This window comes from Pyxicephalus adspersus, chromosome 12 (genome assembly GCF_032062135.1).
Source record: "Pyxicephalus adspersus chromosome 12, UCB_Pads_2.0, whole genome shotgun sequence".
NCBI lineage: Eukaryota > Metazoa > Chordata > Amphibia > Anura > Pyxicephalidae > Pyxicephalus > Pyxicephalus adspersus.
Window position 1 is genome coordinate 26,143,475 of NC_092869.1, and position 25,126 is coordinate 26,168,600.

A 25,126-nucleotide genomic window follows, 5' to 3' on the forward strand; every position below is an offset into this window, starting at 1 on the left:
TAATCCAAGGCCTCTGATCTTGTGCTAAATAAAACTATAGTGACTGGGTACTAAGAAGATTAAGAACTATGTAAGGTAACCTACCTGGTGATATTTTTCAATAACCAGAGAAATGCTGTAAATGCAAGAATAAAACCACATCAGTTAGGTGCATTTTTAAAATGCCATGAACAACCCATGTAATGATAAAGCAATGTTCCAACTGTAATTTACAGTTGAATAATTCAATAAAGATCCATTGCAGTCCTGGGATAAAGGATTATGGGTGATTCCCCACACTGTTGGATATTCCTTTCATTGGTCAAAAACTTTGTAGCAAGACCTCTTCGAGCACCCATCTGATGCTGCAGGGCAAAAGTGGTGTCAGCATGGATATGGAGGACCTAACCTACATGGCTAAAATTCTCATTACATGCATTGGTCTTCAAGCTTCTTCTTTTTTTTTTTTTTTTTTTTAAAAATTAATTTGGTAAAAATCTCCATGGCTGGAAAAGATACACTTTCATCATTGAAGCTGGGTGATGGATCTGCTCCAGGATTGGAAACATTTGCTAACGAATACCAAAGGGCTTTAGGATATCCCTTCCAGGTTTGCTGGATCAATCAGGTTTACTGATGAAAGTGTATCCTCTCCAGCCTTGGAGAACGTTAATAAATTAGGCCCATACTCTGTGTGTTGTGGTGCACTGCTTTAGGAAAAGAGTTGCATGTAAGTTAGACAGTTTGTTGCGTGATCTTTTTTTTTTTGTTTGTTAATTTTTAAAGACAATTTTCACTTTGTTTTTTTTTAGATGAAGATCTAAAGCTCGGAATACATGTTACAACATGTAACATGAATATACAACATTTGAACAATTTACTATAGATGTGCTTTACCTGTAATATGAGCAAATACCTAAACTATACATTTAGCTTTATTGCACAGAAGTTGGTAGATTTAAATCTGAAATGAAGATCTGAAAACGTGAACTAAATGGACAAATGCCTTGTTCTTGTGTTGACCAGGGGCCCCCAACATGGACCAGTGTTGCTGGTGTGAACAAACCCTCAATGTATCTATCATTTAACCACCTGGGCGTTAAACCCGACATAGTTCGGGGTAAAAACACTTGCAAAAAGCTAAACTTTTCCCAGGTGGTTAAAAATATAAACAAACGTTGTATTGCAATCCGATTGTCATACATTGTATGACAATTGGATTACAACTGTAGGAAAATACTTACCTGGTCCCCGCAGCTCCTCCGGACACGTCCTCTCTCTTCATTCTTCCCCCGGTGAGTGCAGTGACAATCACCGGGGTTTCCCGGTGATGTCGCTGGATGCGTCGGTGCGGGAGGCGGGGCAGGAAATTCAAAAAACTTTTTGTATTGAACTCAATACAAAAAAGCTGTATTGAGTCCAATACAAAGAAATCTTTATATAATATATATATATATATATAATTGTATTTTATATATATTATATAAGCTACTGTACAATTACATTACATTATACACTTTTTTTAAAGATTTTTTTTTTATGTTTTATAAAAAATTTATTATTAAATTTATAAAATTTTGGACATATTTCGGTGAGTTATGCCGTAATTCGGTGAATTATAAGTAATTATTGAGTAATTCGGTGAATTATAGCCTACAATCTAAAATAAATTTCCATGCAAAAAATTTTACACTTTTTGCATGGAAGTACAAAAGTTCGAAAAGAATTAGAACACCCGGCGTTGGCGTACGCGTCCCTTGGCGATTCCTGATGATGTCCGTGCATGCGCCCGTCGATGGGGGTCGTAGCGGGAAATTCAAATATTTTGTATTGGATTCAATACCAAGTCCTGTATCCAATCCAATACAAAATATTACAAAATATATTTATGTAGTTTTGTCTATAGGTATGTGGCGTTGGACTGTTTTAAAATTTACCTCACTAGGGAGGTGTTTTAGAAAAATATATTACTACACAGTATACTGAATGATCGCATTTTCAGTATTTTTGATTTATTTATGTATTCTTGTTTAAGCTGATTTTTGTGTCTTTTATTTAATTTTATTAAAAGTAATTTTTTTTTTTTTTTTACATTATTATGTGTTTCAAACTTTTTTTATATTCAGGATATCTACTAGACCCTTGCTCGGACATATTTCTGTAAGTTACAGGTCTACAACTTAAAAAAAAAATTCATGAAAAACAGTGTACCGCTTTTGGTACAGAAATCTAGACATCAGTGAAACACCCAGGTGGTTAAAGATCCTCCTTTACTCTCAAACTCTGATTATATGGCGTATAATGTATATGATGTGTATGGTATATAGGTGAGAAGCAGCTCTTACCTCATGGTCCTATCCTATATCTTTGCGGAAACTTTTGGAAACCGGGCAGAAATTCACTTGTCACAGTTCTGGGTGTACTTACAAAATACAGTTGATGTTTCCAGTGTCTTTGTTCCAAATGACTTGCATGAAAATTTGCTGTAGATCTGTAGATACATGAAGATATTATTCTTTTCACACACATATTCTGTTCAAATGAATTATATACATTTAAATAATTGAAGTGTTCTAGTTGAATCTGTCTTCTATATAATTACATTTAAATAATATCTCTTACTTCATATCAATATTTTACTGGTAAAGGTGTACTAATTTAAAGATATTATATTCATAGAAAGCATAGAGATAGAAAAAGACATATAGTAATTTTCTGCATAGGGCAGGTGGAAATAGGTTGCTGTGCTTGAATGAGCATAAAATTGTAAAATATTGTACATGAATATTCACTTTGTTTCCCCCTCCTCTGGAGACCACTTATTTCTTTATTTACACTGTAAAACCATCTCTTACTATTCATAGTCTTTGTACTAAGGACTTTGAAAAAGCATGACATCTGGTTGGAAAGGGTTTGTTGAGCCAAATGTCTTCATGTACACATGTGTTTAGCTTTGCCCTGAGGCTCTATTACATGCCAAGAATGGTACAGGTGTTGGATGTGTATTGTGCCTGTAATTCATGTGTACGTGGACTATAAAAAAAATAGTAAAATAATGTTAATATTTTAGAACCATTTTTTTTTTTCTTAAATGTTCTGCAGGAATAGATGCAACTATATAGGCTATGTATGCTCTCTAATTAAACCACATCACCTTCAGCATTGGTAAACAGGCTGTGAATGGGCCTTTATTGAATCTTTGGAAATGCAGTTCTGGAGCTTCCATGTCATTGCATGAAGACCCAGAATTATTAGAATTTATTCTAGACAGAATTTCCTGAGAAAATAATATAGGCTGCTATTGCTGACTTCCTTCTGAACTTTGTAGTTGACTGGATAGAAGTCTTATACATTCTGTTTTCCTGACAAGGATTTAACATTCAGTTCAGGAAAGTCAGAGTAAAGTCAGCAGAGTGGATTTCTGTACTTATTCTGGGCCAGTAACTCAGAACATATTAAAGACAATGGATCAGGATAATGCTAGGCAATTTGCAGTCCAAGCTTATACTGGGAAGGGGTTCTTAACAACTGCAAGAAAAAATGCATGGGGGGCCGACCCTCTAGTACTATTGGATTTTAAACAGACTTCAGAGGAAGATTCTTTTGTTAATTAACTTCTCACAGTGTGCATTAAAATTTGCAACAGGTTAGATTGAGCCTGTTTTATTACCAGTGTGGAGGATGAGCAGCATCAATCCCATTGTTCCCCAAATGTATTATCCTTTGTCTCTCCTCATTCCTTCATTGGATTTCAGACCTTTTCATACAGGCTCTGCATCGCATGTGGGCATTACCTAGGGCAATTTGCATGCATATGCAGCAAGTCCAGAAATGCCAACTTTCCAAAAATGTAGCCATCAAGGCATTTTGACATTTGCATTAATGTTACCAAGAGCATCCAGGCTAAGGGCCCTTAAAAGGATTACAAAGGCTGGGTAGTGTAATGTTTTCAGGAAGCATTGTACAGCACCATCCAGGCCCCTACAACTGTTATTAATGCATTTAATAAAGAATAGATTCTCTGTTGATTTGAAAATGGAAAGTTTTTTTAAGTGTTATGATGGTGCAAAAAAGGCATCAAAGAGAGCCAAATATTGGTTCATTTAACTTTTAGGTAGAGTGTTTTTTAAATCATCCTTCGGTCCTTTGTCATTGGAAACAAACGTGAAAGATCGTTTTCAATGACAAAAATGGAATGTGTGTACGTAGCCTTAGACCGTTGTCACCTGATAAAGCATCTCTTTGGAAGTGTTTTCCCTCTATTCCTGGTGACAATTTTGGATTTTCCAAAACTTTTTTTTGTGCTGCTGCTATTGTTGACCATGACAAATGGAATAATCTTCCTAATGTGGAACATGCACACCTGATTTTATGTAATGGATTGTGGAAGAGACACCCAAATGTGTAATTATATTCAATTTAATCATATCCCATGGAAAACCCAGTACTTCTAGATATGGAGGCAGAAGGCCTTCTGCCTCCCGTAATTCAGTATTTGATTCTTGAGCTGCCAATTGCCATACCCAACATTGCAAATGATTTGCACTGTTTAGCCTCTTGCAAATCCAAAGTTACTATAGTTACTTAGTAAAGCAAATTTCCTATTGAGGTTAAGCATACTTTTGCTAATCACCTCTATAGGTGCCCCTTCTGCCACTAGCCCAGTGAGAGAAAGTATGGTAGGCCTAGGAAGACTTTGCAGTGAAAAAAACTTTTTAAGTCTTTATTGTTGCAGAGCCTGGTGAGGAGACTTGGTGATGAAAGTAAATGCACTTTTTTTATAATATCTTAAAACTCCTGGTTTTGTTTTTTTTTTGTTTTTACTATTTATGCCTAGTAGAAAGCAAAACTTGTATTATTCTGATTTTGTTTCTTGTGTTCTTTTTACATAGGGAAAACAAATACTTTTGATGCATAGTTATCTGCCTTCTTTTTGTAGTTTCCCAGATTGCCATCAGAAACATTTATTTTTGCAATTAGGCTGTCCTCAATCTGTGTCTTTACCACGTTCTTGATAAAGCAGGCTTCAGTCATGTATCTCAATAACCACTCTCTGCAGCGGGGAAAAGCAATAGAGCTCTAAAAGCAGGCAAAAGTGCAAGGAATTCTCAGGAGTAGTGTAAAGTAATTCTAAGCCTTTTTTATTTTTAGGGAAAGACACATGATTCCTTAATTAGAGCTAATTGGCATTTACAATTTTTTTTTTAACTTAAACGTTTTCTATGGCTTTGGTAAGTATGTGTTTTCTCACTGTATTAGCAGTTTCTAAGCCCAATCAAGCTGCTTCCAGAACATAAAGTGGTAACCACACATCCAGCTCCCTGCTGCATCGGAACAGTGACAATACAGTCATATAGCCAATCACAATTTTCAGCCTAGCTAGAATTAGTTGGTTACATTCAGCTGTAATATAGAGGATGTTTCACCCTTCCTCCAAGCATTTTCTTTTTCTTTGTAATGTGTAAATGTCAGGAATAAAACCCAGCATTGGTACTAAAGAAGTTGCTTGGAGGAGTTTGAAACATTTTCAGCATTACAAATCAAGTCCAACTGAATGTAATAAAGTGGAAAGTCCCACTTTGAATCTAAAATCTATGATCAAAAAGGTGTTTTTTTGCAAAAAGGGACGGGCAGTGTTCCTTCTGCAATAACAGCTTTTACCTGCCTGATCACCTCCCAGTTCTACAATTTGAGGCGTGCATGAGGATAGGGGAGTATTGCAGGTTTAGTTACACTTTGACTACTAATAGCTCTACCATGAAAAAAAAAAAAAAACTTTGAAACCTGAGAACTAACACCAGCTGATCTCCTTTGGCACCAGCACTACACTATACAATTTTAATGTCTATTTTAACAATTCTGTTTTACAGTTCCTAGCTTTTATTTGATCAGACATGAGTAAATATTTTATTAAACATTTTTATTTAAAGTAATTAAACATGGTAAAATAAGTTGTTTGAATAGTTTAACTTCTTAAAAGAATAATCTGCTTTTCCAGGAGACTGTATTTTGTATTTAAAGATTAACTTTGTATTGATTCTTTGTATTGAGTAATTGCATGTTCTCTTTTTAGGTAAAGATCATGTATGTCGCTTCATAGGATGTGGGAGGAATGATCGATTTAACTATGTTGTCATGCAGTTACAGGTATGACACAGCACATTTGTAAAAATTCTAATGGTAATGTTCTAATTCAAGTTTGAAGGAGTTAGCAATTACATTTTTTTAAATATTGTTGGAATAAGAAACTTTTAATGTTTTTTTTTAATCAAAAAGAACCAGCTCTAATTTTCAGTTTGAATACCACTGCCACCAGCCAAAACTGGAAACTTTCAATGGATTTCACTACATGAGTTCATCATAACTTCAAATGAATTAGTGTAGGTGAAAGCAATTATTCTTTTTTAGTGTTTCCTTCCTTCTCACATTTTAAGCAGAACTATCAATAAAAACAAAAATCAAACTTTGGTGGAAAACAGGTGGAAAGCTGTTGATACTTGTTGAGATTGGGTCTTGGGTGATGTATGTATCCCAGGAGGCTCTGGGTTTTCCATTCAGAAGTAAAGGGAGAGGTCTCAAATTCAAATGTAAGATACGTTTTAAAAATTCAATTATCTGTGGTTACCTAACCTTTTATACAAAGTAAGACATGTGATTGGTCCACTTTCAAAGTAATGGAGTTTTTGAAGTCTATTAAAAGGTACCACATCCTTTTGAACCATGTGAATAGAAGTTTAGGAATATTTGTGAAACCCTAAAATTCTTCTGAGTTTATAAGCCATTCTTTGTTTTAATTCCATTACAGAATTTTGCATTCAGCCTTGTAGTAGTTGGTGTTCATGTGGTGTTAAATGATTCTGGTTTGTCTTTTAAGGGTCGAAACCTGGCAGATCTTCGGCGTAGCCAATCCCGGGGCACTTTTTCCATCAGCACCATGCTACGACTTGGGAGGCAAATTCTGGAGGCGATCGAAAGCATTCATTCTGTAGGGTTCCTTCATAGAGACATCAAGCCAGTTAGTACCTGACAAATTTTTACAGTTTGATTTTCCTAAATTGAAATGTAAATAAATTGCTGTAGTAGGTCAGCAATTGGCATAAAGGGTGGGTATGTGCAGCCAAGTGGCACATTGTGACATAGTTTTTTTTTCTGGGTGTGCAACCCTTTTGTTTCCTAACACCCTGCATCCAAATTGTTCCCTAGGCTGCAATTTCTTCTTCCAGTTCCCGTGTCTGCCTACTGTGCCCAGGCACTGATGGTGTAATTCTGCCATAGTTAAATTCTCTTTTACACAGAGATACTATATGATGGTAATTATTAATGTTTTGGGCTTAGAAATCTGTTCTAAGTACAATTTCCATCATGGGGACACCTAGGAGATTACAATGTCTAGTTTTAAGATACCATAAACAAAATGCTGCAGCACTTACTGTAACGTTACAGCTAGTACTGTGATCTCTGTTCACTTTTATAATGTGTAGTAAATGTGATGACATAAACTACCCTTGTGATGTTTATAGCTTAGCAGCTACTGAGTAGTCAGATATAATTGTTGTGCTATAAGAGTCACCTTGATGATAATCACAGTAAGGATTTGCTAGTCATGGTAAATATAATTTTACATCCAGTTATGTGTTGTCCAAGTCAATATTATGATACCATAGCTGGTAACGGCAACAAATGGTAATACCAAAAAATGAAAAGTGAATCAAATTAAAAGCATTTGTAGCTATAATGATTAGTTAAATAAAATCTAATCTAAAATGGTTTACACCATTCTAAGCTCACTTGCAGATTTAAATTATATATGAACTAGCTCACATTTGCTCGTACACAATATTTAAGTAATGTAGCATAAAGATTCCATACACAGTGCATGAAAACCTATTGACACATTGTAGTGTTGAAAATTGAAGAACAGAGGATATGCTACCCATATAGATGAATCGATTGTCTGTTTACATATCACACAATAAATTGGAATCATTGGTGGTATTACATATCCCGTTCTCATACACCCTGTACAATTCTGTGCATATTTTGTTGTACAACATCAGTATCAGATTCCACACACATGGGCTAATGGATCAACATGATAACAAAATACAATCGTAACGAAGATTTCTGTGGTCAATATGGGTGTTGGGTATAGCTGCTCGACAGCAGTTGTTAGACATTACACTTCAACGGTTAAATAATGTTTGATTCTGCAAGACATCATTATGTAACTATACACTGTATTTGCATCTTGGTGTGTATGCAGGCTTCCTTGACAAGTTGGCAGATCAGGTAATTTGGCACAGATCTTTCACACCCAAAGAGAGAAAGCAAATCATTTGGTCTGTGACTATTCAGTATCTGCCAAAGTGTAGAAATTATATTTGGATGGACTGATCCATTAATTAAAGGTTTCCTAACCACTATGGAACATCGTCTAGTAGGAGTTCACAATTACTGATGAACTGTAATTTGCTTTACCGTTTGAGTTGTATTCTACAATTAACAGCACTGTGTTTCCAGCTAAATTTGTTAGATGGCGTGTTACTTTTAATAAATATAGTAACCTATTATTTTTTAGTTTTGTCACCTATATTTAGAGGAACATAAACAAATAGGATACTATTAAAAATGTATTTCAAATTGTATTTTGTTTGCAGTAATTTTACACAAGATTTTTTATTAAATTTAACCAAGTAGGCACAAAAAATCTGGTAATGAAACTGGATAAAAAAAACATTTTTGCTGTGTAAAACCTTGGCAGCTGCCATTGGTCAGATAGAACTTTACACACTGTGGAGAGGCCAACCCTATTCTTCAATCACTACTTGGACCAGGCATGCTTGTTTCAGGTTGCTGACTTTTAGTATAGTTAAGTTTAAATGTGATTTGGCGGTGGTAAGGAAATTCAAGGTCTGACACTTTGACACATGAGAGATAGCTAATAGCCTGTGATGATTGTGTTTGAGTATAACCCATCTTCACTACCCAGCTGAGGAATAGGGCTTCGTAGATGACTATGTTAAAGATGGAGTCAGTTTTGGCGTAGTACACTGCAAACTAAATCCCCAAGCTGGTGGGGCAAGCTTTCTGCATCACAAAGCTAAAATTTTAATTTCCATTATGTCTAAGTTTCTTTGCGTGTGTTCTCTTACAGTCAAATTTTGCAATGGGACGTTTCCCCAGCACCTGTCGGAAATGTTTTATGTTGGATTTTGGACTGGCGCGGCAGTTTACCAACTCCTGTGGAGATGTGCGTCCGGTATGTATACCAGTAATTCAGTGGTGCAGAGGTTAAAACTGCTTAAGTATGACATGCTAAATAGTGAGCACATGCAAGTGTGAGCGTAGATGTGTATGTTTACACACATTGTTTGACAACACTGTAAAATGCACAATAACACTTAAGTATCTGGAATCAAACACCAAGAGCACATATGCCAGAACAATTATCTAAACCTAGAACATGGTATTTGCTATATATCACTTCAGTAATATTACCCTAGGTTAAACTGGAGTGTCGTTTTCCAGTTCCATGCATAAAATAGTCCATCACAGCTAGATCTATATTGCTCTAGCAGCTTTTCTATCTTGGAACCTTCCCCATTTAATTAGTATATAAAGGCCCTAGTAATCAATGGCTATTTTTTTTTTCAGTCCTGCTCTGCACCTTAATTAAGAATGATTCGTAGCAAATTATGCCTAAAATAGCCTTTATACGGAGCCGGCCAAACTGGATGCCTGTTACCGCAGGACTGTCTTATGCACTAAAAAATGTTTATGAGTTTTCTGAAATATTATAGGCAACATCGGTCACATAATTGTGTTTCCTTGTTTGAGAGGAGAGCGGAGGATTTGATTTGTTGCATGACAGATTTGCATCAGCTGCTGCCAGAGCCTTAACTTGATTTGTATTCAGGCACCTGGCTTCAGCAGCCTGGTCTTTAATGATGGGAAAATGAAATTGTGGAGGAATGCAGCAAACAAAGGGGGAGCTCTATTTTCTTCCATAGCTAGCTTGTTAAAATTCCCTAAAGCTGGCCTCCATGCAAACACCTAAAAGCACAGATGAAGGAGATTTGTTTCCTTACAAATTGTATACAAATTGTATTTCTGTTAACTGGTCCCCCAATTAGCCATGCCTGTGGCACCTCACAACTTGATGGATTAGGTCACATTCTCTGTTACAGTTAATAGGTTAACACCAAGCTTGCTGACAGTATAGTAAAAGAGCAGCAGAAGACCAATGAGATAAACTTTGATCACTTTATTCTCTCATCCTAACAATCTTTTTGCTTCACAACACATTTGTATGCAAAATACTTGATTGGCACCCCAGGTTCATTACAGTATGGGTTCTGTTGTACAAAAGCCATGGAAATATTTGCTAATACATAGCTACATTATACACTGTTATGTTTTCTATATTTGTCTGGAATTCAGCTTTAAATCAGCATTTTAGTTTAATGTTTTATTCTGATGCAGGTAATTAGAAAAAATCATGCAAATACAAGTTGATGTAACAATAGAAATCCATACCTTTGTGACAGCTATCATAAATCATCCCTTATGACTTTTCAGTATGTGTTCTGTTTTCACATAAACTTTTACTGTACTTTGGTCTAATTGGGACTAGACAGGTTCTTTATTGCAGAGGTGAGAGGCAATGTTCCTTCTGCAATAAAATAACCTTACCTGCCTGATCAAAATGTTAAAATGCATTCATTTGTCCTTGTTCCATTGCAGGTGGCTCAGGCCTCCTTTTTTCCTCTTTTCCATGTGTCCCGATGGCCATCTCAATTGGCCAGACAGGATGACATTAATATTACTACATAGTATTTATAGCGCCGACATATTACCAAGTTATGTACAAAGTCCATTGTCATATTATTGTGTCCCTCAAAGGGGCTCACAATGTAATGTCTCTGCCATAGTCATATGACATTAACACTGTCTAAGTTCAATTTTTTTTTTTTTGAGGGGGGGGGGAGCCAGATAACCTACAGTAACTGCATGTTTTTGGAATGTGCAGTACCCGGAGGAAACCCACGCAAACACAGGGAGAACCTGCAAACTGCCTGCGAATAATTTGAGTTAATAAAATTATAAAATAAAATACTTCCCTGTACTGGAAACCATCATTTTCATATAATCTACCAGTATTAAATATATAATTTGAATACATAACTGCACAGGTTCTGCTTCAAACACTGCCTTCCATATCCTTGAAAATGCTTTAAAACTGCTTGTCAGAAGCGAAATGTTCCATATAGACAGATCCTTATACCTAATCCCTAGGGGTCTGTTGGTAGGGGTCTGTTGAAACTCTTAGAAATGTGGCCTGAAAACTTATTTGTTAAGTAACAGTGGTGATAAAGAGTTCCCAACCTCATTATGTTGATTCCAAGAAAAGTCTAATTATTGGTAAAGTACTTCTTTCCATTAGTTTGTTGGTCGCTCTCTGCTATAATGAATACATTACTCCAGATGTTTTGTCGTATTTCCCTGTCTCAGCCATTTTTCTAGCTGATAGCATTTCCACATTAGGAGCAATTACCTGATTGTTAATGATCTGTTGTTACTAATAAACTTTTATCTCAAAAGCAGAGTTTCTGTAACACATCCAGCATGTATTTAGAATAGCAGAGCGCCCAGTTCTGTTTTGCCATACTAGTTTCTGAATGTGACTGTAACGCACAATTTTGTGGGGATCCTTTTGATGATGCAGTTTCTTTCCCATGTTCAAAAACACCAAGTAGAATACATAGTTTGTGGATTCAGTGTTTAAATGACTGGTTGAGTTAGGACATTGGATTTTAGGTTCTGTTGATGTGAGTTAATCTTTTAGTGGGTTCATTTGAATGAAGCAAGGTAAATGTGTTGTCTAAAACAGAAGTCCCCAACCCCCGGTCCACGATGCACCCCAGAGCTGCGGACCATGTCTCCCAAATGAATCGCAGGCTCAGGGCAGTGGGCAGGTTGTGTCTCTGGAGTAGGTGGGTTCTGGCTTCATGACGTCAATCTGGGGAAGTTTCTTCCCCTTGGAGTGACACACGGCTCCCTGCACATGTGCGGTCCGGAGAGCATTTGGTGGTCCGCAAGCTCCAAAAGGTTGGGGACCACTGGTCTAAAACACACACAAAAAAGGTTATTTTTAAGATGGTATTTTTCTAGTGCAGATTAGAAGTCCCCACCAATAATACTTTATTAAAAGATTTTGGAATTTGTCATTAATGATCTTTTGTTTTTTGCTGCCAAAGGTAAATGTGATAATATTTTGCCTTCCCTGGATCTTTCATTTCTTTCTCTCAACATGCTAATTACATCTTGCAATATTACATTTCCCTTTTCATTACATACCCTATTTTAGACCCAATGACATTATTGTGTTTCTGTGCTTCTCTTATCTATGTGGTCAGATCCTGCCTGGTGGGAGCAGTCAGTGTGCTATACATAACTTTCTGGGAACATACCAGCATTCAGCCTCAGTACTTTTTATCAACCGTTCCAAACCCAGATGTAAGCAATGCATTGACTCTTGAGAGGATTAATGCAAGAATTAAATGCCTTGTTGGTGGAATGTCAGTCCTAGGCTTGGACTCCATGACTGAATGAACTGATAGCCAAAAAATAAAAGGGGAATGCTAAGGACACGTTACCCCAAAAGTATGTACATCTGTGTTAGACTGAAAGTAATGCTGGAGTTGAGCCTTAAAGAATAAGTTCAGAATACCAGAAAAAGCCATCTGTGAACCAAAAAACCCATGCCAAACTGAAGTTAAACAATGTTGGTCAGAAAGCTCCATAAGCTTCAGCTTAACCTATCAGCAGGTTCTTTCAGATCCTATGCAGTTGTTCCTTTAGACTTCTGTATGGGATCATAGCTTACCATTAGTGCTAGTGGGCCTGGTCTTTAATGACATTGGGCCTGTTTTTTTTTATTGCTCTCCAAGACTGGAGAACATAATCAAAAAGATAAAATGGATAGATAAAAATCACATGCTAGTTATAATGTTCTAGATGTCCTCAACAAACACAAAACTCTGTCCTTGGCTATTGGTTTAGATGCAGGGAAAGTGTTTGATTGCCTTAATTGGCCATTCTTGTTCTCCACACTTGCTAAACTTTGATTCTCAGGATCTTTTGTTGGAACGATTTGGTCCCTCTATAGAAGCCCTACAGCTTCTGTTAAGTTGCCTCATGCCTCTTCTACACAATTCCCCATAACAAACGGGACACGACAGGGATGCCCCCTGCCCCTCCCCCCTTTTTTTTGCTCTGTATTGAGCCCTTGGCTGCGAAAATAAGATATAACCCAGATATCTAGGGTGTCCAAGTGAAAGGGTCCTCTTATAAGATTTCATTATATGCACATGATGTACACAGCCCATTATCTCCCTCCCGAACCTCCCGAACTCCACTTATTTGGCAAAGTCTGGGGTTATAAGGTGAACTCCTCCAAAACAGAGGCCTTACCCTTGTACCGGCCTTACAACTCTCAGCACTGCAGGACAGGTATGTGGCAGGAGCATTCTATTGGTTTTTTAGGCAGCCAGATTATGACTACATATAACCAGTTATACTCACGTAATTCCCCCCTGCTGTTTCAGGAGCTTTACAATTATTTACACAAATGGAATTGTATGTGTGTATGTAAATGTATGTATTGGATTATGTGGCGGCCCATTTATGCTGTCTGCCTTCTTGGACCACGCTGGCCTTACCCACTATATGTAGGGAACAGGAGGAATCTTGGATCGCCCCAGTCCACCCTAATGTAATGGTATGGAGCTCCTCCATATTATTGGGGGATAAAGATACCCTCTCACCAATGGTGTTTACGAGGGATCTGTGACGGATTTATAAGAATAAATATGGTCTTTCCTCTCTGGCCTCGGTACCGACATCCATCATTCACAATCCCCTGATGCCTGATAGTCTCACCAGAGGGATGTGGCAACCCTGGAGGGATAAGGGACTATTCCATTTTAGGAATATTTTACACCCGGTTTTTGCATACCTGCAGATTAGACACTATGTTCTCCACCTCAATCATACGCCCAGATTCACAGAAGTCACTTCTTTTGAAAGAATATGTATGGATGGTCCCAATACTAAAGGCCTTATTTCCTCCATCTACCGCCTCCTTCACAGGATCATACAGATGACCTCTAGCAAATTTGCTTAAATGCATAAATGGGAGCCTATTCTGGGCTGCACCCTGGAAAGTGACGAGTGGTCGGAAATTTGGAAGGCAGCACATAAAAGCTCAATCTGCACGCTATATAAAGAAAACTTATACAAAATCATATTTAGATGATACCATACACCAGATGTATTGCATAGATTGTTCCCTACTGTAGACCCTATTTGCTGGTGATGCGGGACCCAAAAGGGTACCCTGGAACATATTTTTTGGTATTGTCCCATTATTCAGAGCTATTGGGACCGTGTTAACAAGTTGCTGAAGGAGGGTGACCCAACAACAGATTTTATTAGACCCACTTAATCATCTACTGGGCCTACCCTTTACGGGCCTCCCCAAATTTGCCAGCAAACTTGCTACCCATACAGTAGCGGCTCGTACCTTGATTTTAGCCAGGTGGAAATCCACCATACCTTTCTCATTGAAGGATTTATATACGTGTATCCAAGATGTTCGCCTGACTGAATATCCCTCAAGCTCTTCATAAAAGTGAAATAAAGAGGATAAGTGGATAAACAAAGTGGATAAATTTGAGGATTTTGGAACGCTGGGACGTTTATTACTTTCAGTTACAGGTTTAAGAAGCTGTTTTAATACTTGACCTTGGGGTAATTTACCTATCATTGTCCCACCAACCCGTCCCTTCTCCCTTTTCTATTCCCCCCAAAAGTTGTACTCGGCTGGTAATATCACTGTAAGTTTTATTTTCATTTTCATTTGGTATTTTTGTCCTGTGATTCTTGTTTTTTTTCTGTTTCCAGCAATACTGTATTGGATTCCAGTGTTCTCCCCAGAAATTTTATTCAGCTGGGTGGGGGGAAACTGTAGCCGGATGGTAAAAAAGTGGGCGGGGATAGACACAGCAAATTTGGAGCTCCTAGTTATTTATGCCATAGTTATCCAGTAACCCCTGCTATTGTGTCAGTGTTCAACCTGTCCCCTTTACTTTGTTTCAACTTTCTAATGCCTGGCTTGTTAGAATGTACAATTTTTTCCATTTTTTTTGTAATATACCCCCACATACCCAGTGGTGTGTATTTTAATCCAACTCCCTTGAGTTCCATGTTTTAATAGTGTAATACCTTGTAGTAGTGTAATATTGTGATCAATGTTGCTTAACAAATTAGGCTTAGTTCACATTGGAAGTAAAAATGCCCCTCCTAAATGACTACTTCTTGACAACTGCTGAGCACCTGGGATTGGTAATCGGTGATAACTGCTGGGCACTTGGGATTGGTAACCGGTGATAACTGCTGGGCACTTGGGATTGGTAACCGGTGATAACTGCTGGGCACCTTGGATTGGTAACAGGCAGTAAGTGCTGGGCTTTTCAGGCCTAGCATTTTTTCAACCTGCAGTGGTTCCTGGCGAGAGGTAAGTGAGGGGTAAACGCAGCAAATGCAACCTTACTGCCAATGCGAATTCAGCCTACCTTCAGATGTCACCTTCTAGCGCTATACCTAGGTAACACAAAGAGCATCATGCATGTGATTGGAGATGGGGACAGGACAGCCAGTGCCCTCCTCTCATCACTTCCAAAAACAAAAACTGCCTGTGAAATGTATCCACCCACCGTGTGATCGCTGTGTGTGTAAATTCTGCTTGTCATGTTCTGCAGCCTAACAACTCATTGCGTTCACTCCTTTAGATCTCCTAAATTGTTGGTTGTAATTACCTAAAATTTTTAGGGTACACAGGTCTCTCATTCAGGAATTTCAAAATATGGGGCTCATGAGTTTAAAAACTTGTGGAAATTGGAAGATTTGGGTTGCTGTTTTGTAAGAAAGTGCACCTAGGAGCCCAAAATTGAAAATGCAAATTAAGGGCCACTTACATAGTAAGAACCGTTGGGTGGGCCCCCTAAATATTTTATCTACCTTTCACCAAACTATACCTGTAATACTATGCTGCCCTTTCTGCTTCTGTTCTTTGAATCCCAATTTATCTGGAATGGGGAGGTGCAGGAAACTGAAAATGTAGGTGCAAGTGGGGAACAGATGTATAAACCCCTAAAATTTTATTAGCATAGCATCATTAGAACATAAAAACCTCTGCCCATCAAATTGTCCACTTCCCTACCTTGAACCCCAATTTCTCTAGAACAGAGAAATGCAGATAAACAGAATCAAAGGTTCAAGTGGGGGGCACTTGTGGCTAACACCCCCAAACTTTCATCTCCATGGCATCATTACATAAAGTCTGCCCACCAAAACACGCTGCCCTGTTACCCATGACTTACCCTACCAGTACCTAAACCTCAATTTCGTTTTGATGGGCAGAGTTTTTTATGTTCTAATGATGCCATTGTGATAAAACTTTACGGGGTGTTATCCACAGATGTTCCCCACACATTTTAAGTTTCCTACACCTCCACATTCCAGAGAAATTGGGTTTCTAGTGTTATAAATGGGCAGTAATGTGTAACAGGGCAGTGCGTTTGCCATAGTAATTAAATTTTAGGGTGGGGGGATTTGTATTTTCACAAGATTTTACAATTCTGATCCCCATATCATGAAATTTGTAAAAGCTGGGGTGCTGGAATTGTGAATGATGGTAACTATAAGTGTTCCATGTGCACCCTGAAAATTACAAATCGTTATGACATACAGTTTAGGGGATATGAAGGTTTATACACAGAGAGGTGTAAGGCTGAGGAATGTGTTATTTATACACACTGCTCTGATGATGTCATTACACACGCCCACTGGGAGGAGACAGTTTGCACAATGTTTCTTTCTTTTTTTTTTTCTCCAAAAGACTCAACACAGCTATGAGAGGGGGAGGGGCAGCCCGTGATCTCTTCATAGCTGTGCTGTGCTCTCCTCAGTCTGCCTGGCTCTAATCAGCAATCAGCTTTTATCAGCGGAGAACAGAGCGAGCAGATCAGCCTCTCCGGTGTCCGCTCAGAGCTGCTAAAAATGTGCCGGGCGGAATAATCACAGCAGGTGGGCGGCCCGCCCCCCAAAAACAGACTGGGGAGAACTATGGGATTCTGTTAATCGTTCTGGACTCATTCATTTTACTTATGTGGACTACTACTCCCCGTGTTATTATTAACTGGGATTTGCCATACTCGAGTGTAGCACTTGCTACCTATGGACATGGACATATACTTTGCTTTGATTACCTTTGTTCACCTATGTAACCTACGCTTTTCGTTTTGTATATTGATCTCCTACCTGTATTCGATGTTCATATTTGTTTTCTGTCTAAGCAAAGTTCAATAAAAAACTCAGTTTCAAAAAAAAAAAAAGTTGGCAAATGTTTTTGCTGGATCACCTTTGATTTCTAAAATAGCCTCTCTCCAGTCTTGGCCAGCTTTAAAAAAAATTAGGCCTGTTGTTGGGAGTCGAACAGAACTTCGTGGTTACAGGGAAGAATGTGGCCTGAAGTAGAGAGTGCAAAGAGAGTGAGACTGACTAGATGTGTACGCTTATTGAATGATGTTTAGTTTGCTAAACCACTGGGTGTCTTAATTGTCATTTTTTAAATAAAAATACAGTTTTTAATTTTTAATTTTTTTTTTATTCTTGGTTCTATCCTAGAGCTGCTAATCTCCTGCAGCCTTCTTGGAAACTCTCGCTGCATACACCACTGCAATGTCTGCATAGCATTTCCTAGGGAAGATTTATAGTAACAGCAGATAATACCTTTGTAACATATTGAAAAGTCCACTTGTAGTCTGCATTAGAATCGGATGTGTACTGCAGTCGTCAACATTTTTAGCTCTTCCAACTACAATAAAAAAAATATGATAAAGTTTAAAAAAGTTAAAAAAAAAGTTTACTCCTTAGTATATACAGGAGATCAGCAACACTAAGATATAGCAAATATCAAAAAAAAAGGTGGAAACATAATCTTTTTTTTTTTGGGAGTCGAACAGAACTTCGTGGTTACAGGGAAGAATGTGGCCTGAAGTAGAGAGTGCAAAGAGAGTGGCCTGAAGTAGAGAGTGCAAACCACTTTTTTTTTTTTTTTTTTTGCAAGCAGAAGTAGTGACTCCTTATATTTTCATCTCTTTCTAACTTCATTAAATTATGACTAATGAAATAGGCAGCTATAGTTTTCAATTACAGAGTGGGCCCAACCAGTGTAGTATTAGTCTTCAGTTCTCTCCTAAACCACATTTTACCAAAGCCTCTTACTCCAAAAGGTCTTATGAACAAGCAGAATATAAGTGGAAGGGGCCAAACTGGTTTGTTCTTTTGCTGTGATTTGGCTAGTAAAGAAATGGGATGCACTTTTATTATATTGATTTGGCTGTGTATAGCCTCCCTGTGCCAACTTAACTCTTAACATTTTTGTTTCCTCCACCGAACTTTGGCTAAATCAAATACAGGAGTTATAGGGGGTTATAAAATACTAGAGCTGTTAAGTGTCGCAAGACTTTGCAGCTCAAGCAACATGCAGTATTTTTTCTTGAGGGATATAGTTATTATATATAGTTTATATAAACCCTAACTATAATAAACTAACTTTTGTATTTTTGTCCACCATTTCTGTTAAATATAGCATTAATAGCTTTGTTATGAGTTTGTTCCTCCTCATAGACATTGCGGATTACAGTGGGAGGGTTTCAGCTACAAAGGCCATGTTGCCAGCCCCAAAAGCTGTGGCCAAGTGCAGAATGACTAACTAAAGGTCTGTGAATCCGCATTGGCAGTGCTTAAAACCAAACCGCCTGCAACATGACTTCATAAACTGTAGTTCACATGAGCACAACCTATGTGAGAGAGGGAACATTGCTCTGGATTCAGGAGCAGTGCAGCATCTTTGTCACACTACCATAGGAAGCTGCAGGAAGATGTCATTTGCAGGATCAGAAAAAAGATGAAAAAGGGTGGCTTATGGTACACAATGCTTCACAACACAGTGCTTCACAAAATTTAAAATTATCCATTTAGAGTTTACAAAAACGTACCTCAAAGCAATCAGTAAAGTTTGTGTGCTACTACTGTATACTTAAAAAGAATAAAGATAATTTTGATAGAAATTGGGAAAAAATATTGTGTATACTTTTTATTGTATACAATATTTGTGGTTGATAATATCTGTGGTATCATTACAGCATTTTTTCAGACACTCCTTCAGTAGCGATTGCCTCAAGCACTGAAAAACAAAATAGTCCTTTTACTAATATTGGTACTTTATATAATGTGTCCATGTAATATGATTACTACATATTTTTTGTTCTAGCCTCGTACTGTAGCTGGGTTTCGTGGAACGGTTAGGTACGCTTCTGTCAACGCACACCGGAATCGGGTAAGCTGATACAGTTAATTTTGTATTGTTAAAAAAAGCTAAATATTATAGGAGCTTCTGACTATATTATAATATTATAATGTTAATATTATATTATAATATGCCACCATAAACCTAGTAAGATCAGGACCAAATAAGCTTGTGAGACTAGCAATTGATTGAGGTTAGGTAACCATCAAAAAAGTTAATTGGCTTGTATATGGCCTGCTGTCATTAGTACAGCTTGACAATTGAAAATTTTTTTCCAGTCGCATTGATTATCAGATTTTTACGTTTATTTTCTTAGAGCAAATTGCATTACTTTCTACTTTTGTTCTATTGTTTCAGGAGATGGGCCGACATGATGACCTGTGGTCCCTATTTTACATGTTGGTTGAATTTGTGGTTGGACAGCTTCCTTGGAGGAAAATTAAAGATAAGGTAAATGTGCTTGATTTCCATGGTAAACAATTTTAGGGTGAGCAGTATTGGAGAACATAAATATGTCCAAAGCCCTATATTATCTTTTGATACAAACTTTCACCTTTAAATTCTCTCCACACCACAAAGATTTAATGCATGTTTTCTCTACGGAAAAATAAATCGTATTCCTCACTCAGTTACAATTGTGATGTCATCAACACAATGCCAGACCTGCAGGCCAGCATTGTTCACAAGGATGCAGAGTGTCTGCCTATATTCCAGGGTGTTGGAATGGTGCAGAGGAATTAAGGTAAAAAGGAAATCATCTCTTACAAAAACAAGCACAAAACACCTGCAGCAGGAAGGTACCTACTTTCCACTGTTGTCACCATGACAATAAGTGAAGGAAAATCTGTCCAATACACAGAGAGATACCAGATAGCAGGTAATATTTAGAATTATTTGTTCTAATCCTTTCATGGTCTTGAAAGAAAAAAAAAAACAAATTTTAAGTTAGCTGTTTATTTTTGTCACTTTCAAAAATAATTGTGTCTTCTGCTAGGTAGATGCCATTGGCAATGAAATATATGTTTTTAATATCTGTTTTCTTGTACATCCTAACCACTAAATATGTTTTTATAGGAACAAGTAGGCTCCATAAAAGAACGCTATGAACATCGCCTTATGTTGAAGCACCTTCCCCCAGAGTTTTATGTGTTCTTAGAGCACATCAGCGGTTTGGATTACTTCACCAAACCAGATTATCAGGTAACATTGCATGAGTTTAGTAATACTGAGATGTTACTGAATAGGAACGTAACAGAAACCGATACTAATGGATATGATTAAAGTAAAACATATTCTAATCTGATTGATCAGTATGTACTGTTTTTTCAATTTCAAGTATAATGAACAGATTGTAATGATTATCGACACACTTACCACATACTAAAAATCCCTGGAATTTACCTGTTGTTTCTTTGTTTCTCTGCAGCTTCTCTTATCTGTCTTTGACAATATCATGAAATCCTATGGAGTTGTGGAAAGCGACCCTTTTGATTGGGAGAAGAGTGGCTTGGATGGTTCTCTAACTACCACAACAACATCAACGACGCCTCAACTTCACACTCGCTTGACCCCTGCTGCAATTGGGTATGGATCAAGATTCACAACTAAAAATTTGCAATGTTGCAAACAAGAAGTTTCTTTATGGAGTTTAAAACATAAACTGAATGTTTTATTTAAATTATGGTAGTTGTCAATTATAGAGCAATTTTGATATAGCTGTTGCACCCTGCTTGTTTATAATAATCAGGTGTTTGAGCCTTATCTTTGAGCCTGATCCCTGACACTTGTAAAACCTAAAGGGGGTTTCTATTTTCATTAGAAAATTTGTGTTTTCCTGTTATTTAGCCTTGTTCTAGGAACTAGTTCCCAAGATATTCTCATGCCTGTCCATAGAGAATAACTGTGTCTTTCGTAGGCCAGACTCTCACTTATTGTTCTATATGGCTAGAACAGGTCAGGCAAAACATGACTTTGTGAGAGTCTTTAATTTGAGGTTTGATTAGGGCCTTTTTTTATCTGGTTAGACAGGATCACCTGTGTCATGTTAGTTATTTTGTAATAAATATTTACTACAATGCTACAGAATTAGGTTGCATTTTACCTTGTGATTATTCTGTTTCCATTTGGCTTTTACTAATCCTTTGGAAAAGGATTTTAATTACTAACAGCCGTAATCTTTGTTTCTGTTAAAAGCACCAAATAACTGTGCTTAACATCAAATCAACAGGTTTATATACTTTAAAGCATTATTCTCCCTTTCTTCCCTTTTCATCAAAATGTTCTTCACTTGACTGTATGTCCAAGTGGTGGGACTGGCATTAATGTGAACTGTCATTAATGTGAACATCTGAGCAATAGTACAGGTTTACTTTTTTAAATCAATTGTTGTATGTGAAAGATTTTGCTGTGAACAGACAACATGCGGTCAAAGGAGCTCTCCATGCAGGTGAAACAAGCCATACTTAAGCTGCAAAAACAGAAAAAAACCTATCCGAGAAATTTCTACAGTATTAGTAGTGGCAAAATTTCCAGTTTGGTACATCATGAGAAATAAACAAAGCACTGGCCGAAGGACCTGGATGTCAACAGTGGTGGATGATCTCAAAAAAAAAAAAGCTTTAGTTCCTCAGATTTTTATGCAATCTTTTTGTTCAAACCACTAAATTAAAGCTTAAAGTCTTCAGTTCAACTGCATCTGAGTTGTTTTATTTAAAATTTATTGTGGTAATGTGCAGAACCAAAATTAGAAAAAAGTTGTCTCTGTCCAAATATTTATGGACCTAACTGTATTTCCCAAAACTTGCCATTGATGCTCAGAATCAAGGTATCCATCACCCACTTTTTAACAAACCTATATCCTTAGGTGTTATTCCTTGTTACGAACATAAAAACTAAACTAATAATTATCAATATTATTAAAGTTTATTTATAAAGCACCAACAATTATATTACGCAGCACTGTACAGTAAATACCTAATAATTGTGGTTTATTTATCAGGATTGCTAATGCAACACCCATACCTGGAGACCTGCTGCGTGAGAACACAGATGAAGTGTTTCCTGATGAACAGCTCAGCGATGGAGAGAATGGAATTCCAATTATGGTCTCCCCTGAAAAGATACCTGGATCACCCAGTCATCATCGGCCCCAGGAGAGGGATGTTTGGGAAGAAATGGATGCCAACAGAAATAAGATTAAAATGGGGCTGTGCAAGGTATTTACACATTAACAAGTGGTCCAGTTGTCTTTATTACTTTAATTTTTAAAGGGATTTTTAAAAACAAAGAAAAGCTGATAGAAAAAAAGCTTTTAAATGTTAAAGCTTGTCACTCTTTCCTTTTTTTTGGTAATACGATTAATTGAAGGAAAGAATTTACAGAGCAATATTCTTAAGTTTACGGTAATTTCTAGGGAATTGTGTTTTTGTGCTTCTGTTATGTTCTAATATTTTACATTAGCTAAAGGGAGCATTGGAGACGGGTAACGAAGCAATATTGATTGACATAATGGCTTAGGAACCTAAGCATAGCAGAAATATAACCTATCAACTAAGGATATAAGTCAGAGGAGTATATTGTATAGCTGGCAAACGTTATTAAACTACACCCAATGCTAGATAATTTTTCAGTTTTTCTCCAGATACATTAGTAGGAATAATAAAAAAAAAATTTCTTATGCAACTTTATTTTGTTTTTAGGCTGCTACTGAGGAAGAACATAGTAATGGCCAGGTGAATGGTTTACATAATGCTCCAAGTCTTGGCTCACCTGTGCGTGTACGATCTGAAACTGCACAGCTCGACCGAGATGTTCCCCTCCTGCGCAAGTTGCGCAACATACATAGCTTTGAACTGGAGAAGAGAATGACCTTGGAATCAAAACCTGATGCTGACAAGTTCCTGGAGAACTGGTAAGACAACATCCATGATTTAACTTTTGGCCAAGGCATAACTGGATAAATGAAAAAAACGTAATGTAATTGTCAATTGTCAACAGTTCAAAAAAAAAAAAAAAAAAACGATAATAAACAAAGCCTTAGAAAAAAAATAATTCTCAAGTAAACTTACCTTACACACAGTGTGTATATTGATTTATGCTAGTGGCTGTGTTTAGACCTAATGATTGGCTACTCTTCCCTACCACTACCAAACTAAGGAGTTAACATGCTCCCGATACCCAGATCCCCATTCCATATTAACAATGAAGCAATTGAAAGTGAATTAGTAAGTATACCTCTTGGGAGGTAGGAGACAGTTGCAGTCAATTTCTGTTTGCCCTGACTGAGCAAGAGCAATTACAGGCAATAAGTGGAACTAGACAGCTACTGATGCTATCCAAAAAACACAGCAGTTGTTTTCAAGTTGAAATATTCATACTATTTGTTTTTTGAGATATTCTGTAAAAAAATAAAACGTAAAACAAGATCAGCTTAACATAAACATATTTTGTTTATGTGATTCAAAGACCCTATTTTTATACGTGCTTTAGATGTGCATGTGGTGCCGTCCATATTTGCTCATTATGTACATTGGCTTTGCAGTGCCATATAGATTCCTATTTACTGCTCTTTCTCACAATACAAGTCTGTGTGTGGTCTGTATTATTGACAGCAGACCATTACCTGCACAGCTAATGTCAAGTTATTAAAGTGTGTGTGTGTATATATTTCCAACTTTGGAAAGAGTAGGGAAGGAATTTTGCTGTCTGTTCCCAGCTAGGAGGATTTTGATTCAATTTAGGATGCAACAGGAAATGAAAGGAAATTGCCCCACCCCTCTATCCCCCAAATAGGGGTAGAGATTTGTCACCTAAACATTTGTTCCCATTGCAAGATTTTACAGCGCCTCTTGCTGATGTGCCAACTCTAAAATGTAGGATTTTACTTACTTTGTCTTTGTGACAATGGTAACCAGTTTAAATATAAATTGTAAATATCTGTTGTAACAAAGACTGCTGGAAAAAGCATGGGACCTAATCCTTTCCCACCTGTCCAGATATTTTTTTCCCCTTTACACAGACTTTGGCTAGGTATATGATTCTAATACTGATCTCCCTCTGGTGGCTGATTTGTAAATCACTTCAGTGTTGCATTAAAATGACTTTGCAATGTTTCTAGTAAATTATTATCTATTTTAGTAAATTAGTTAATATTAAAAACTTTGTACTTAGTTTCCCTACTTCAGTAATTTTTTTAGGTCATATAGGGATATTATTATGTCTTCTAATCTAACCCTAATATTATAAGCTGATAAATAGACAGACAATTTTAAATGGAATAGTGAGTTCGCCCAAAGAAAGCGACCCAATTATTCAAAGAGAGTTGTTCTTAAAGTGCCCATCCTGAAATAATCAGTAGAAATAGTAGAAAAAGAGAAATGAAAAGACAGGCTTTTATAGGCAGACTTTTTCTCTAAAAACATATAATATTTTGTTTAAGCAGCAGAATCTTGTTTCCCTTCCCGACGTGTTTCGCCCCATGGGGCTTCGTCAGGGTATTAAGGGACTTGATAAGATTGCTGAAGCTTTTGACCAAATAGAACAGACGCTGGATGCCAGCTAATGTTTGAGGATTGTTAAAAGATAAAATAAAAAGGGTGGTTTAGACGTGTTCAATCTCCCGCTGTGGTTATAAAGATAATTAGTCTGATACTGGATGGTGTTCCTAACCAAGTGATTGATTATAATTGTTCAGATATCAGAAATGAAGATAAA

The 25,126-nt window shown here is 37.1% G+C and overlaps 1 protein-coding gene across 2 annotated transcripts in view; it reads left to right on the forward strand.

Moving 5' to 3' along the window:
- TTBK2 (tau tubulin kinase 2) overlaps positions 1 to 25,126 on the forward strand; it is an 81,176-nt gene that overhangs the window by 37,827 nt on the left and 18,223 nt on the right. For both annotated transcript variants that reach the window (XM_072429076.1, XM_072429077.1), the window contains exons 4-12: positions 6,053 to 6,126; positions 6,854 to 6,994; positions 9,134 to 9,238; positions 19,379 to 19,444; positions 19,772 to 19,864; positions 20,489 to 20,614; positions 20,841 to 20,998; positions 22,413 to 22,629; positions 23,113 to 23,324. In XM_072429076.1, coding sequence (XP_072285177.1) covers positions 6,053 to 6,126; positions 6,854 to 6,994; positions 9,134 to 9,238; positions 19,379 to 19,444; positions 19,772 to 19,864; positions 20,489 to 20,614; positions 20,841 to 20,998; positions 22,413 to 22,629; positions 23,113 to 23,324 — 1,192 coding nt within the window. The remainder of the gene's footprint in view (positions 1 to 6,052; positions 6,127 to 6,853; positions 6,995 to 9,133; positions 9,239 to 19,378; positions 19,445 to 19,771; positions 19,865 to 20,488; positions 20,615 to 20,840; positions 20,999 to 22,412; positions 22,630 to 23,112; positions 23,325 to 25,126) is intronic.